Source organism: Zea mays, chromosome 1 (assembly GCF_902167145.1).
Source record: "Zea mays cultivar B73 chromosome 1, Zm-B73-REFERENCE-NAM-5.0, whole genome shotgun sequence".
Lineage (NCBI taxonomy): Eukaryota > Viridiplantae > Streptophyta > Magnoliopsida > Poales > Poaceae > Zea > Zea mays.
The window spans coordinates 189,886,451-189,901,797 of record NC_050096.1 but is presented as its reverse complement, the minus strand read 5'-3'; the positions used below and the strand labels follow the sequence as shown (position 1 = coordinate 189,901,797).

Below are 15,347 nucleotides of genomic sequence, written 5' to 3'. Positions count from 1 at the left end.
CAAGCCAAAGCAATGCCTAGCCACATCAACCAAACTTCTAGTCGAGTAAAACCTACACCTCCTTGTCACGAATACAACCATATTGCGGCATGTATTCAGAACACTTCCATCCACCTGGCGCAACAATTGATGTAACATACTCCAGCACACCTGTTCAATGGCAAACTCTTTGTGCATACTTACGCCAGCAAATTTATATATATATAATACAAAATAATGTAGACTACTTATTGGCCGCTGCTTGGAACACTAAGCATACCCTACACATTAAAAGTTGCGACAACCAACACACTATTTTATGACAAGGCGTTTAACCACAATTTAATATAACCACGACGCATTTGTGCAACACATAAAGAATCATTGTGATTACCAAAATATATTATATCCGTTAATCGAACACTACCCGAAACAACAAATCGGCTTACCATAAACAACTCGGTTGATACCGCTGCACATATGGCGTGGAGATGAACGTGCCAACGTGTACCGGAGAGCAGAGCGAAGCCGAAGGAGCACGACGGGCACCACGACGCAACAAGGTGGAGCACACGCCATAGAGGAGTTGTTGCGGCTGCTGTTTTGTGTGGCAAAAAAAACCGGAAGGATAGCGTCAACAGGCAGGAATGGAGCAGGGCACCAAAAGCGATGACACTAGACACCGGGATGCTGCTGTTGGGCATTTTGTCGAACAGCACGCAAGCACGACAAGGGTAAGACATAGGGGTAATGTGCTGCTGCGGCTAGCGTAGCACAGCGAGGCATGGGACAGCGATGGACAAGGCAGGGACGAGTTGGGAGACGTCATCGGCGTGCTGGAGCTGCATGGGCGGCGGGGTTGCATGAGAAAATGATGAGCACATCAAGATCGATGATGCTCTCCACGACTCGCTGCCCTACTTAGCATTTCGTCGAACACCCCATTCACATGGCCACAACAATCCAAAATGGAGATCGATGGTGAGCTGTAGGGGAGGGCGTGCTATGGAGGAGAGGCGAAGAAGCAGCACGATGACGGAGGAACTTCAAGGCGATGGACAACAACAACTATGCACAAGGAGCAGTGAGGCTCGCGGCTAGCGTCGCTTCCGGTGAGGATTCCAGCCATGGATTTAGAGCTTGGGCAGGGGCATGCAGCGACTTGGGAGTCCTGGCGGCGAGCTCGCGAGCAGGGAACAATTGCTGCTTGCCGGAGGCAGGAAGCTGGCTGGGGAACTACGCCATGGGAATATCCATAGAGGGAGGAGTAGGGACAGAGAAGGGGGCGCCGAGTCTTTGCCTTGGGGAAGTTGACAGGGTGCAGGTTCGAATAACTAGCGTCGATGGGGAAGACAGGGATCTGACCATGGAGCTTACGGTTGCATGCGCCCATCACAGAGAAAAGGGAAGAGGAGTGCTGAGTGGGGGGAGGAGAGCATTGGCAAGCTCCTGTAGAAAGTTGGGTGCCGAGTGGGGGAATGGAGTAGAGGGAGTCGAGCTGCCCATTAGAGGAGGAAGAAGGGGACGTTGAGCTCACAGCCATGGAGGAGCAGAGGGGTCCGGCTTGTCCTAGCAGGTGGTGAGCTCGGCCATGGGAGAAATGGCGCCCGCTCCTTGGGGAAGAACGGCTCTGTGCTTGGGAGCTTCTGCTGCTAGTGCCCACGGAAGCGAGGCCAAGCAGGGGGAACCTCGGCCATGGGCGATTGCGCCATGGGAGGCTCCGAGCAGGGGGCGCCGATGAGGAAGATGTTGCTGGGGAATGGGAGCTGCTGCTCCCTGCTCTGAACAGATCGGAGGGGAGCTCGGCGTGTGCTGAGGGAGATGGTGGGGAGGTGGCCATGGACGAGCTTGGGGGAAGAAGAAGAGACGGTGGGGAAGACGGAGCCTGCGCTATTGTCCTGGGCTCATCGTGCGCAGGTCAGCAGAAGGAGCAGAGAAGGGAGATAAAAGGGGTTAGCAGCACACGGCATTGGTCGAAAAGGGGTGGCATTACCCACTGGTTGGCTGCAGCTACTGGCGAGCAGGTGCGGCATGCAGCCATTGGCTGGCGTAGCCGGTGGCCGGTCATTGGCTGCTAGCGAGAGCAGGCCGTGGCGTGTGGGAGAAAAGAAAATAGATGCTGGTGAACTATTTAAAGAGAAAAAGGGCTGATTGTTTAGGAGCTAAGTAATCTTTATTTTATTTCTTTGAGATAAGAGCTCCCGTATGATTTGCCTATTAGGACGGTGACAATTTATTGGTTGGAGAGGAGTGGTCATCTGTTAGCCGATTTGCGCAGCACTCACTCGTTGGCTGAGACCGACGCAGGGAACGAAGCGAACTGACGTCCGTACGAACGAAAGGCTACGGAATAAAATGAACCGAAACATTTTATTTGGGTGTCGCTTGGAAATTAAATTCTCGCGCATAAGTAGGAATAAAATGAATCGAGATCGGTCGGCTTCGGATTCAGCATCGAAATAAAATGAGTCGGATTAATAAAAATCATTGCCGATGTTGATTTTCGAATTTAGATTGGACATAGAGATTTTAAGCCGAGTTGGAGAAAAATTTATTAGGAGACAACACATTGAAATTCCACTTGAGAGTACGAACTCGGATTAATTTTTGGACATAGATCGAACATCGAGAAATTGGATTCGGACACAGTTCGACTAGCAACTGTCGAGCGTATGATTAAATGAGCTTTAGACGAGATTTATAGTTCGAGATTGATTACCGAGTTTGCATTCGTGCCAAGAATAAAAAGTTTTAGCAGGTTCCAAATTCGGCCTTCTGTGGGACTGAATAACTCTGAATCCGGTGAAATGAGAATAAATAGTCTGGATAGTCAGAGACATACGCGAGCAAGAAATAGAAATTTTCACTGAGCATCCAAGATCAGGATAAATCTTCTGACGTAACACAAAATAGACACCTGGGGTGTCACAGCCTTCCCCCTTAAAAGTATCTCGTCCCGAGATTCGGACAAAGATCTTCAAGGGTGGAGAAGCATGTAACTCCCAGGCTGATGATAGATGCAAATCCATGAGATGGTATCTGACACAATACGAAAGATAGATTTGGACCGAATACCATGACATATTGAGACAAAATGCCACGATCACTCTGAGAGAATGTTCACAAAACACAGCACATCGGTGTAGTTCCATAATGGATCACGACTATTAATCGCGATACCAGCGCGTGCCGAGCAGCTCAACGATGTGTGCACCATAGGAGGCTCTCGGTTTTGTCATGGCACCATCAGTCGTTAGCCATAATACCATTACCAAACGCAACCAATGAGAAATCCACATAGCACAGATAGATGGAGCCCATGAGAATATGGCTCAGAAAATGTGACTGAAGTTGAAGTAAAGATTGTTGGCAAAAGAGCATCACATGAGAATTTTCTTCAACTCCGAGAATTATTTTATGATTAACACGGAGATTATCAGGTCAGAGATTTATATGAGAGTGGATATGAGGGGAACCAACCATGAGATCAAGATTGGCAACTTGCTAAGACATGAGAGAACTAAAGTCAACAACATAATCCATTGAACCAAATGGATACACTGCTTAGAGATAAAATCAATAAAACAACGTCATGATCCGCAGAGAAGGGGGTATGAGAACAATCAGAAATGAGGGATTAGTGAAAGGGAATTAGGCTTACACCTAGTCCCTAATTAATTTTGGTGGTTGAATTGCCCAACACAAACATTTGGACTAACTAAGTTTGGCCAAGTGTATAGATTACACAGGTATAAAAGGTTCACACTCAGCCAATAAAAAGACCAATTTTTGGATTCAACAGAAGAGCAAAGTGGGAACCGAAGGCCCTCTGGTCTGGGAGCACCGGACTGTCCGGTGTACACCGGACAGTGTCCGGTGCACCAGAGGACTCCAGCTCAAACTCGCCACCTTCGGGAATTTCCAGAGGCGACTCCGCTATAATTCACCGGACTGTCCGGTGTACACCGGACAGTGTCCGGTGCGCCAAGGAGGAGCGGCCTCAGGAACTCGCCAGCTTCGGGAAAACTCCAACGGCTAGTCCGCTAAAATTCACCGGACTGTCCGGTGCAACCCCGGAGCAACGGCTACCTCCGCGCCAACGGCTCTCTGCCGCGCATTTAATGCGCGCTCTGCGCGCGCAGATGTCAGGCGCGCCCACTCCGGCACACCGGACAAGGAACAGTAGATGTCCGGTGTGCACCGGACACCCAGGCGGGCCCACAAGTCAGAAGCTCCAACGTTCAGAATCCAACGGCAGTGATGACGTGGCAGGGGGGAACCGGACTGTCCGGTGTGCACCGGACTGTCCGGTGCGCCATCGAACAGACAGACTCCCAACGGCCACTTTTGGTGGTTGGGGCTATAAATACCCCAACCACCCCACCATTCATTGCATCCAAGTTTTCCACTTCCCAACTACTACAAGAGCTCTAGCATTCATTCTAGACACACCAAAGAGATCAAATCCTCTCCAAATTCCACACAACGCCATAGTGATTAGAGAGAGAGATTTGCTTGTGTTCTTTCGAGCTCTTGCGCTTGGATTGCTTTCTTCCTTCTTGATTCTTTCATTGTGATCAAACTCACTTGTAAATTGAGGCAAGAGACACCAAACTTGTGGTGGTCCTTGTGGGAACCTTGTGTTCCAAGTGATTGAGAAGAGAAAGCTCACTCGATCCGTGGATCGTTTGAGAGAGGGAAGGGTTGAAAGAGACCCGGCCTTTGTGGCCTCCTCAACGGGGAGTAGGTTTGCAAGAACCGAACCTCGGTAAAACAAATCTCCGTGTCTCACTTGCTTATTCGCTTGGGATTTGTTTTGCACCCTCTCTCGCGGACTCGTTTCTTCATTACTAACGCTAACCCGGCTTGTAGTTGTGTTTATATTTGTAAATTTCAGTTTCGCCCTATTCACCCCCCCTCTAGGCGACTTTCAATTGGTATCAGAGCCCGGTACTTCATTAGAGCCTAACCGCTCGAAGTGATGTTGGGAGATCACGCCAAGAAAGAGATGGAGACCGGCGAAAAGCCCACTACAAGCCAAGGGAGCACTTCATCGGAAGAGTCCCGCACCAAGAGGAGGGAGAAGAAGAAGATCTCCTCCAACAAAGGGAAGGAGAAGAAATCTTCTTCTCACCACAAAGAGAAGAAGGAAAAATCTTCTTCCCACAAGCCGCATCGGAGTGGGGACAAGCAAAAGAGGATGAGGAAAGTGGTCTACTACGAGACCGACACTTCATCAACATCGACCTCCGACTCCGACGCGCCCTCCGTAACTTCTAAACGCCAAGAGCGTAAGAAGTTTAGTAAGATCCCCCTACACTATCCTCGCATTTCTAAACATGCACCTCTTCTTTCCGTCCCATTAGGCAAACCACCAACTTTTGATGGTGAAGATTATGCTAGGTGGAGTGATTTAATGCGATTTCATCTAACCTCACTCCACAAAAGTATATGGGATGTTGTTGAGTTTGGTGCACAGGTACCGTCCATAGGGGATAAAGATTATGATGAGGATGAGGTGGCCCAAATCGAGCACTTCAACTCTCAAGCGACAACGATACTCCTCGCCTCTTTAAGTAGAGAGGAGTATAACAAAGTGCAAGGGTTGAAGAGCGCCAAGGAGGTTTGGGATGTGCTCAAAACCGCGCACGAGGGAGATGAGCTCACCAAGATCACCAAGCGGGAAACGATCGAGGGGGAGCTCGGTCGGTTCCGGCTTCGCAAAGGGGAGGAGCCACAACACATGTACAACCGGCTCAAGACCTTGGTGAACCAAGTGCGCAATCTCGGGAGCGTAAAGTGGGATGACCATGAAGTGGTTAAGGTTATTCTAAGATCTCTTATTTTCCTTAACCCTACACAAGTTCAATTAATTCGTGGTAATCCTAGATATACTAAAATGACCCCCGAGGAAGTTATCGGGCATTTTGTAAGTTTTGAGTGCATGATCGAAGGCTCGAGAAAGATCAACGAGCTTGACGAACCCACCACATCCGAAGCTCAACCCGTCGCATTCAAGGCGACGGAAGAAAAGAAGGAGGAGGCTACACCAAGTCGACAACCAATAGACGCCTCCAAGCTCGACAATGAGGAAATGGCGCTCGTCATCAAGAGCTTCCGCCAAATCCTCAAGCAAAGGAGGGGGAAAGACTACAAGTCCCGCTCCAAGAAGGTTTGCTACAAATGTGGTAAGCCCGGTCATTTTATTGCTAAATGTCCTATATCTAGTGACAGTGACCGAGGCGACGACAAGAAGGGGAGAAGAAAGGAGAAGAAGAGGTACTACAAGAAGAAGGGCGGCGATGCCCATGTTTGTCGGGAATGGGATTCCGACGAAAGCTCAAGCGACTCCTCCTCCGACGAGGACGCCGCCAACATCGCCGTCACCAAGGGACTTCTCTTCCCCAACGTCGGCCACAAGTGCCTCATGGCAAAGGACGGCAAAAAGAAAAAGGTAAAATCAAGATCCTCCACTAAATATGAAACTTCTAGTGATGAAAATGCTAGTGATGAGGAGGATAACTTGCGTACCCTTTTTGCCAATCTTAACATGGAACAAAAAGAAAAACTAAATGAATTAATTAGTGCTATTCATGAAAAGGATGACCTTTTGGATTCCCAAGAGGATTGTCTTATTAAGGAAAACAAGAAACATGTTAAGGTTAAAAATGCTTACGCTCTAGAAGTAGAAAAATGTCAAAAACTATCTAGTGAGCTAAGCACTTGCCATGAGATGATTGACAACCTTAGACATGAAAATGCTAGTTTAAATGCTAAGGTTGATTCACATGTTTGTAATGTTTCAATTCCCAATCCTAGAGATAATAATGATGATTTGCTTGCTAGGATTGAAGAATTAAACATTTCTCTTGCTAGCCTTAGAATAGAAAACGAAAATTTAATTACTAAGGCTAAAGAACTGGATGTTTGCAATGCTACCATTTCCAATCTTAGAGATAAAAATAATATTCTTCATGCTAAGATTGTTGAACTTAATTCTTGCAAACCCTCAACATCTATTGTTGAGCATGTATCTATTTGTACTAGATGTAGAGATGTTGATGTTAATGCTATTCATGATCATATGGCTTTAATTAAACAACAAAATGATCATATAGCAAAACTAGATGCTAAAATTGCCGAGCATAACCTAGAGAATGAAAAATTTAAATTTGCTAGAAGTATGCTTTATAATGGGAGACGCCCAGGCATTAAGGATGGTATTGGCTTCCAAAGGGGAGACAATGTCAAACTTAGTGCCCCTCCTAAAAGATTGTCTAACTTTGTTAAGGGCAAAGCTCCCATGCCTCAGGATAACGAGGGTTACATTTTATACCCTGCCGGTTATCCCGAGAGCAAAATTAGGAGAATTCATTCTAGGAAGTCTCACTCTGGCCCAAATCATGCTTTTATGTATAAGGGTGAGACATCTAGTTCTAGGCAACCAACCCGTGCTAAGTTGCCTAAGAAAACTCCTAGTGCATCAAATGATCATGACATTTCATTCAAAATTTTTGATGCGTCTTATGTTTTAACTAACAAATCCGGCAAGGTAGTTGCCAAATATGTTGGGGGCAAACACAAGGGGTCAAAGACTTGTGTTTGGGTACCCAAAGTTCTTGTGTCTAATGCCAAAGGACCCAAAACCATTTGGGTACCTAAAGTCAAGAACTAAAATTGTTTTGTAGGTTTATGCATCCGGGGGCTCAAGTTGGATACTCGACAGCGGGTGCACGAACCACATGACTGGGGAGAAAAAGATGTTCTCCTCATATGAGAAAAACCAAGATCCCCAAAGAGCGATCACATTCGGGGATGGAAATCAAGGTTTGGTCAAAGGTTTGGGTAAAATTGCTATATCCCCTGACCATTCTATTTCCAATGTTTTTCTTGTAGATTCATTAGATTACAACTTGCTTTCTGTTTCCCAATTATGTCAAATGGGCTACAACTGTCTATTCACTGATATAGGTGTCACTGTCTTTAGAAGAAGTGATGATTCAATAGCATTTAAGGGAGTGTTAGAGGGTCAGCTATACTTGGTAGATTTTGAGAGAGCTGAACTCGACACTTGCTTAATTGCTAAGACTAACATGGGTTGGCTCTGGCACCGCCGACTAGCCCATGTTGGGATGAAGAATCTTCATAAGCTTCTAAAGGGAGAACACATTTTAGGACTAACAAATGTTCATTTTGAGAAAGACAGGATTTGTAGCGCATGCCAAGCAGGGAAGCAAGTTGGCTCTCATCATCCACATAAGAACATAATGACGACCGACAGGCCACTGGAGCTCCTACACATGGATCTATTCGGCCCGATCGCTTACATAAGCATCGGCGGGAGTAAGTACTGTCTAGTTATTGTGGATGATTATTCTCGCTTCACTTGGGTATTCTTTTTACAGGAAAAATCTCAAACCCAAGAGACCTTAAAGGGATTCTTGAGACGGGCTCAAAATGAGTTCGGCTTAAGGATCAAGAAAATAAGAAGCGACAACGGGACGGAGTTCAAGAACTCTCAAATCGAAGGCTTCCTTGAGGAAGAGGGCATCAAGCATGAGTTCTCTTCTCCCTACACGCCACAACAAAATGGTGTAGTGGAGAGGAAGAATCGAACTTTACTGGACATGGCAAGGACCATGCTTGATGAGTACAAGACTTCGGATCGGTTTTGGGCCGAGGCGGTCAACACCGCTTGCTACGCCATCAACCGGTTGTATCTACACCGAATCCTCAAGAAGACATCATACGAACTCCTAACCGGTAAAAAGCCCAACATTTCATATTTTAGAGTCTTTGGTAGCAAATGCTTTATTCTTGTTAAAAGAGGTAGAAAATCTAAATTTGCTCCTAAGACTGTAGAAGGCTTTTTACTAGGGTATGACTCAAACACAAGGGCATATAGAGTCTTCAACAAGTCCACTGGACAAGTTGAAGTTTCTTGTGACGTTGTGTTTGATGAGACTAACGGCTCTCAAGTAGAGCAAGCTGATCTTGATGAAATAGGTAATGAAGAGGCTCCGTGCATCGCGCTAAGGAACATGTCCATTGGGGATGTATGCCCTAAGGAATCCGAAGAGCTTCCAAATGCACAAGATCAACCTTCCTCCTCCACCCAAGCATCTCCACCAACTCAAAATGAGGATGAAGCTCAAGTTGATGAAGTAGAAGATCAAGCAAATGAGCCACCTCAAGATAATGGCAATGATCAAGGGGGAGATGCAAATGAGGAAGACAAGGAGGAAGAGGAACAAAGGCCACCACACCCAAGAGTCCACCAAGCAATCCAACGAGATCACCCTGTCGACACCATCCTCGGCGATATTCATAAGGGGGTAACTACTCGATCTCGTGTTGCACATTTTTGTGAACATTACTCGTTTGTTTCCTCTATTGAGCCACACAGGGTAGAGGAAGCACTCCAAGATTCGGATTGGGTGGTGGCAATGCAAGAGGAGCTCAACAACTTCACTAGGAATGAGGTATGACATTTAGTTCCACGTCCTAACCAAAATGTTGTAGGAACCAAATGGGTCTTCCGCAACAAGCAAGACGAGCATGGTGTGGTGACAAGGAACAAAGCTCGACTCGTGGCCAAGGGGTATTCACAAGTCAAAGGTTTGGATTTTGGTGAAACCTATGCACCCGTAGCTAGGCTTGAGTCAATTCGCATTTTATTAGCCTATGCTACTTACCATGGCTTTAAGCTTTATCAAATGGACGTGAAAAGTGCCTTCCTCAACGGACCAATCAAGGAAGAGGTCTATGTTGAGCAACCTCCCGGCTTTGAAGACAGTGAGTATCCTAACCATGTCTATAAGCTCTCTAAGGCGCTTTATGGGCTCAAGCAAGCCCCAAGAGCATGGTATGAATGCCTTAGAGATTTTCTTATTGCTAATGGCTTCAAAGTCGGAAAGGCCGATCCTACACTCTTTACTAAAACTCTTGAAAATGACTTGTTTGTATGCCAAATTTATGTTGATGATATTATATTTGGGTCTACTAACGAGTCTACATGTGAAGAGTTTAGTAGGATTATGACACAGAAATTCGAGATGTCTATGATGGGGGAGTTGAAGTATTTTCTAGGATTCCAAGTCAAACAACTCCAAGAAGGCACCTTCATCAGCCAAACGAAGTACACTCAAGATATTCTAACCAAGTTTGGGATGAAGGATGCCAAGCCCATCAAGACACCCATGGGAACCAACGGGCATCTCGACCTCGACACGGGAGGTAAGTCCGTGGATCAAAAGGTATACCGGTCGATGATAGGTTCATTACTTTATTTATGTGCATCTCGACCGGACATTATGCTTTCCGTTTGCATGTGTGCAAGATTCCAAGCCGACCCTAAGGAAGCTCACCTTACGGCCGTAAAACGAATCTTGAGATATTTGGCTTATACTCCTAAGTTTGGGCTTTGGTATCCTAGGGGATCCACATTTGATTTGATTGGATATTCGGATGCCGATTGGGCGGGGTGCAAAATCAATAGGAAGAGCACATCGGGGACTTGCCAGTTCTTGGGAAGATCCTTGGTGTCTTGGGCTTCAAAGAAGCAAAATTCGGTCGCTCTTTCCACCGCCGAAGCCGAGTACATTGCCGCAGGCCATTGTTGCGCGCAGTTACTTTGGATGAGGCAAACCTTGCGGGACTACGGTTACAAATTAACCAAAGTCCCTTTGCTATGTGATAATGAGAGTGCAATCAAAATGGCCGACAATCCCGTCGAGCATAGCCGCACTAAGCACATAGCCATTCGGTATCATTTTCTTAGGGATCACCAACAAAAGGGAGATATCGAGATTTCTTACATTAATACTCAAGATCAATTAGCCGATATCTTTACCAAGCCTCTTGATGAACAAACTTTTACCAAACTTAGGCATGAGCTCAATATTCTTGATTCACGCAATTTCTTTTGCTAGATTGCACACATAGCTCATTTATATACCTTTGATCATGTCTCTTTCATATGCTATGACTAATGGGTTGTCAAGTTTATCTCAAACCAAGTCATAGGTATATTGAAAGGAAATTGGAGTCTTCGGCGAAAGACAAAGGCTTCCACTCCGTAACTCATCCTTCGCCATCGCTCCAAGAAAAGGACCTTGTCTTTAAGGGGGAGAAATGAGCCCAAAGCAAAAGGACCGGACTTAGTCTTTGGTATAATCTTAACTCATTTATTTATGACCAAAGAGGAAGATAGCACTTCGCGGGCTCTAATGATTCCGTTTTTGGCGATTCATGCCAAAAAGGGGGAGAAATGAGCCCAAAGCAAAAGGACCGCACCACCACCAATTTCAAAAACTTAGTGTTGAATATTTTCAATTGGTATCCTATTGTGTTCAAAAGGGGGTGAGGTAGTATTTCAAAAATGGTATATCAAAACCCTCTTGAACACTAAGAGGTGGATCTCATTTAGGGGGAGTTTTGTTTTAGTCAAAAGAAAAGCATTTGAAACAGGGGGAGAAAATTTCAAATCTTGAAAATACTTTGCAAAATCTTATTCATTTACCTTTGACTATTTGCAAAAGAACCTTGAAAAGGATTTACAAAAGAATTTGCAAAAACAAAACTCGTGGTGCAAGCGTGGTCCAAAATGTTATATAAGAAAGAAACAATCCATGCATATCTTGTAAGTATTTATATTGGCTCAATTCCAAGCAACCTTTACACTTACATTTTGCAAACTAGTTCAATTATGCACTTCTATATTTGCTTTGGTTTGTGTTGGCATCAATCACCAAAAAGGGGGAGATTGAAAGGGAATTAGGCTTACACCTAGTCCCTAATTAATTTTGGTGGTTGAATTGCCCAACACAAACATTTGGACTAACTAAGTTTGCCCAAGTGTATAGATTACACATGTATAAAAGGTTCACACTCAGCCAATAAAAAGACCAAGTTTTGGATTCAACAGAAGAGCAAAGTGGGAACCGAAGGCCCTCTGGTCTGGGAGCACCGGACTGTCCGGTGTACACCGGACAGTGTCCGGTGCACCAGAGGACTCCAGCTCAAACTCGCCACCTTCGGAAATTTCCAGAGGCGACTCCGCTATAATTCACCGGACTGTCCGGTGTACACCGGACAGTGTCCGGTGCGCCAAGGAGGAGCGGCCTCAGGAACTCGCTAGCTTCGGGAAAACTCCAACGGCTAGTCCGCTAAAATTCACTGGACTGTCCGGTGTGCACCGGACTGTCCGGTGCAACCTCGGAGCAACGGCTACCTCCGCGCCAACGGCTCTCTGCCGCGCATTTAATGCGCGCTCTGCGCGCGCAGATGTCAGGCGCGCCCACTCCGGCACACCGGACAAGGAACAGTAGATGTCCGGTGTGCACCGGACACCCAGGCGGGCCCACAAGTCAGAATCTCCAACGGTCAGAATCCAACGGCAGTGATGACGTGGCAGGGGGCACCGGACTGTCCGGTGTGCACCGGACTGTCCGGTGCGCCATCGAACAGACAGACTCCCAACGGCCACTTTTGGTGGTTGGGGCTATAAATACCCCAACCACCCCACCATTCATTGCATCCAAGTTTTCCACTTCCCAACTACTACAAGAGCTCTAGCATTCATTCTAGACACACCAAAGAGATCAAATCCTCTCCAAATTCCACACAACGCCATAGTGATTAGAGAGAGAGATTTGCTTGTGTTCTTTCGAGCTCTTGCGCTTGGATTGCTTTCTTCCTTCTTGATTCTTTCATTGTGATCAAACTCACTTGTAAATTGAGGCAAGAGACACCAAACTTGTGGTGGTCCTTGTGGGAACCTTGTGTTCCAAGTGATTGAGAAGAGAAAGCTCACTCGATCCGTGGATCGTTTGAGAGAGGGAAGGGTTGAAAGAGACCCGGCCTTTGTGGCCTCCTCAACGGGGAGTAGGTTTGCAAGAACCGAACCTCGGTAAAACAAATCTCCGTGTCTCACTTGCTTATTCGCTTGGGATTTGTTTTGCACCCTCTCTCGCGGACTCGTTTCTTCATTACTAACGCTAACCCGGCTTGTAGTTGTGTTTATATTTGTAAATTTCAGTTTCGCCCTATTCACCCCCCCTCTAGGCGACTTTCAATTAGATTGATCGACATCCGGTACTTGAGAACAGGTTATAGCAGATAACCAGATAATGGGGCAGAATCAATGAAGGATCCAGAGATTCGGATGATAAAGCCACAACATGATTCACAAGAAAAAGATCTCCAGATCCAGGTGAAAAGAGAGGTAGTCGCATGAGATCGATTAGGATGAGCACCAGAAAGGTTATGAAGGTTCGGGACAGGATCTATGGAAAGAAACATGGCCTTGATAGGGTTTGCGCAACTAGACACCAAACAACATTTTTTTGACATAACAAGTGCACAAGGAAGCTTTAGTCGATTTAGGGGTCAAGCTATGGGAATCTACAAGTTGTGTAGGTGTAAATTCAAGTGTAAAAGATTCAAGGGCTAGAAAATACCAACACAAGCAGGATTTTTTAAGAGGTTTCACTTGCTAAACTCAATATATAAATATATTTTTGCTGGTTGGGGGGCAAAAAGGGTTGAACAGCTAAAACATTTCCTAGGTAGCAAGACAAGTGAAGTACATAACACAACCTAGTCAAGACTATCATGACACACAGGATGAGACATTTTTTTCAGTTCATAGCAATACAACACATTATTCACAATTTCTTATTATTGGAATAAAGGTGAGAGAAGCATGTTGGTGCACAAGAGACAATGATGCGACAATCATGATGCATGCTCATTCTAGTCATCTTCTCAGACCTAACTACTTTTTCCGGGTGCTTCTACAGCAGCCTTATTAATAATAGTAGTAGGCTTTATGGCCTATATAAATAGCCACCTAGCTACCCATCTATTCCTGAGGCTTCACGTCCTAGGTCTATCCTTATCGTCCAGACGATCTATCCAACATTGGTTTCTAAGCAAGTTTTACTTTTAAAAAGTTGGTATTCCTGACTTATTGACTTCTATGTAATGGTATTCGCTCCGATACCAGTTGTGGAGAAACCGCCCAAATTATTCCAGCTTAAATGCCCAAGTCGCACCTTTAAAGGCAGCAACACACTTAAACCGGAATAACCCGTCAGTCCCCCAGATCTAGTCTGATAAAGACACTTATCTAGGATCGAATACCACTAGCTCACTCTAAGGTGAGGCACAGAGAAATACAATAAAGCATAACACCACAAATTTAAGAAGTATCAATAGTGATTACATTATCGGAGTTTTAGAAATAGTAACCATAAATTTTTATGCAGCGGAAATAACTAACGGAGAAAACCGATGGCGAAGCCTGGCCATGCTACTCCTCCTGGTCCTCTCCTGCGGAAGCGGTAACCCACTCGACCATCTATCCTGGTGGCAGGGATGAAGGCCAAGTCACACCATCAACCAAATCAAGGAAGTACCTGCAAAAATTATGCCAGAAGCAAGGCTGAGTATACTAATACTCAGCTAGACTTACTCGGTGTGAGGAGTCTACTCCTCTACCTCTAGACCATGAAGCTGTTTAGCTGAGGGGTTTGGTTTGCTAAAAGCACTAGCTGAGTCTAAAAACAAGTTTTAGCTTTTTAAGTTCTAGAATAATAATTTAGACTAGATGAGCACCTAACTATCCATACATGGTATCAAGCAATTTAGTCAATCAACATCTTTTAAAAGTAACCTCATTTCCACTTATTACTCAATGCAGTAAAATGAATCAAGCAGTCTCATTAGCTACGAGAAGCAGACGATTCGAATTGAGTTTTAACCTTGCAAGGTAAACCTAAACACATGATTGTCAGGGCACTCTGTCCCCACACATATCAACCGTCCCCATCAATCCCCCGTACGCGGCTAGGGCTCACCACCTTGGCGTACAATGCTCCACTGACCCTGGCTGCCGCCGTGCAGTGCCCGCACTTGTACCCACCAAATCTAGAATGGGAGACCACGTCTTAGGACAAGTGAGTAGAAAAGTCCACGCCCGGCTTCACTCAGGTACTAGGTTTACCGGTTACCATATTTCCCGATATGTGTTTAGTACATTCAAACGCTTGACACATGTATCCACACGTTAATCCTTATTCCAATTTCGTCTCATAGACAACGCATCCCCATGGATCCGTGTCCATAGACCATCATCATTCTGTTATCAAAATGGATACAACCAATTTCTGACCTCTCACGAGTGCTAGAAAAATCACTCGACTTCTACCGAGATCCTGATTTAGCATAGCAGCTACTCAACCTAGCATACTAGTATCCATCTCAAAAGAAATCCTGAGTTCATGCAACTAGGGTTTCAACCAACTCCTACACTTAAGTGCACGGTACAAGCCTACAAACATTAAGTGTAGTAAAATAGCATATAT

The 15,347-nt window shown here is 45.6% G+C and overlaps 1 protein-coding gene across 1 annotated transcript; it reads right to left on the bottom strand.

Moving 5' to 3' along the window:
• Positions 1-345: 345 nt before the first annotated feature.
• On the bottom strand, positions 346-1,878 carry LOC100381509 (uncharacterized). Its single transcript, NM_001174340.1, has one exon. The coding sequence runs from the start codon at positions 1,817-1,819 to the stop codon at positions 983-985; it is 837 nt and encodes a 278-aa protein (NP_001167811.1). The 5' UTR covers positions 1,820-1,878; the 3' UTR covers positions 346-982.
• Between the last annotated feature and the right edge of the window lie 13,469 nt (positions 1,879-15,347).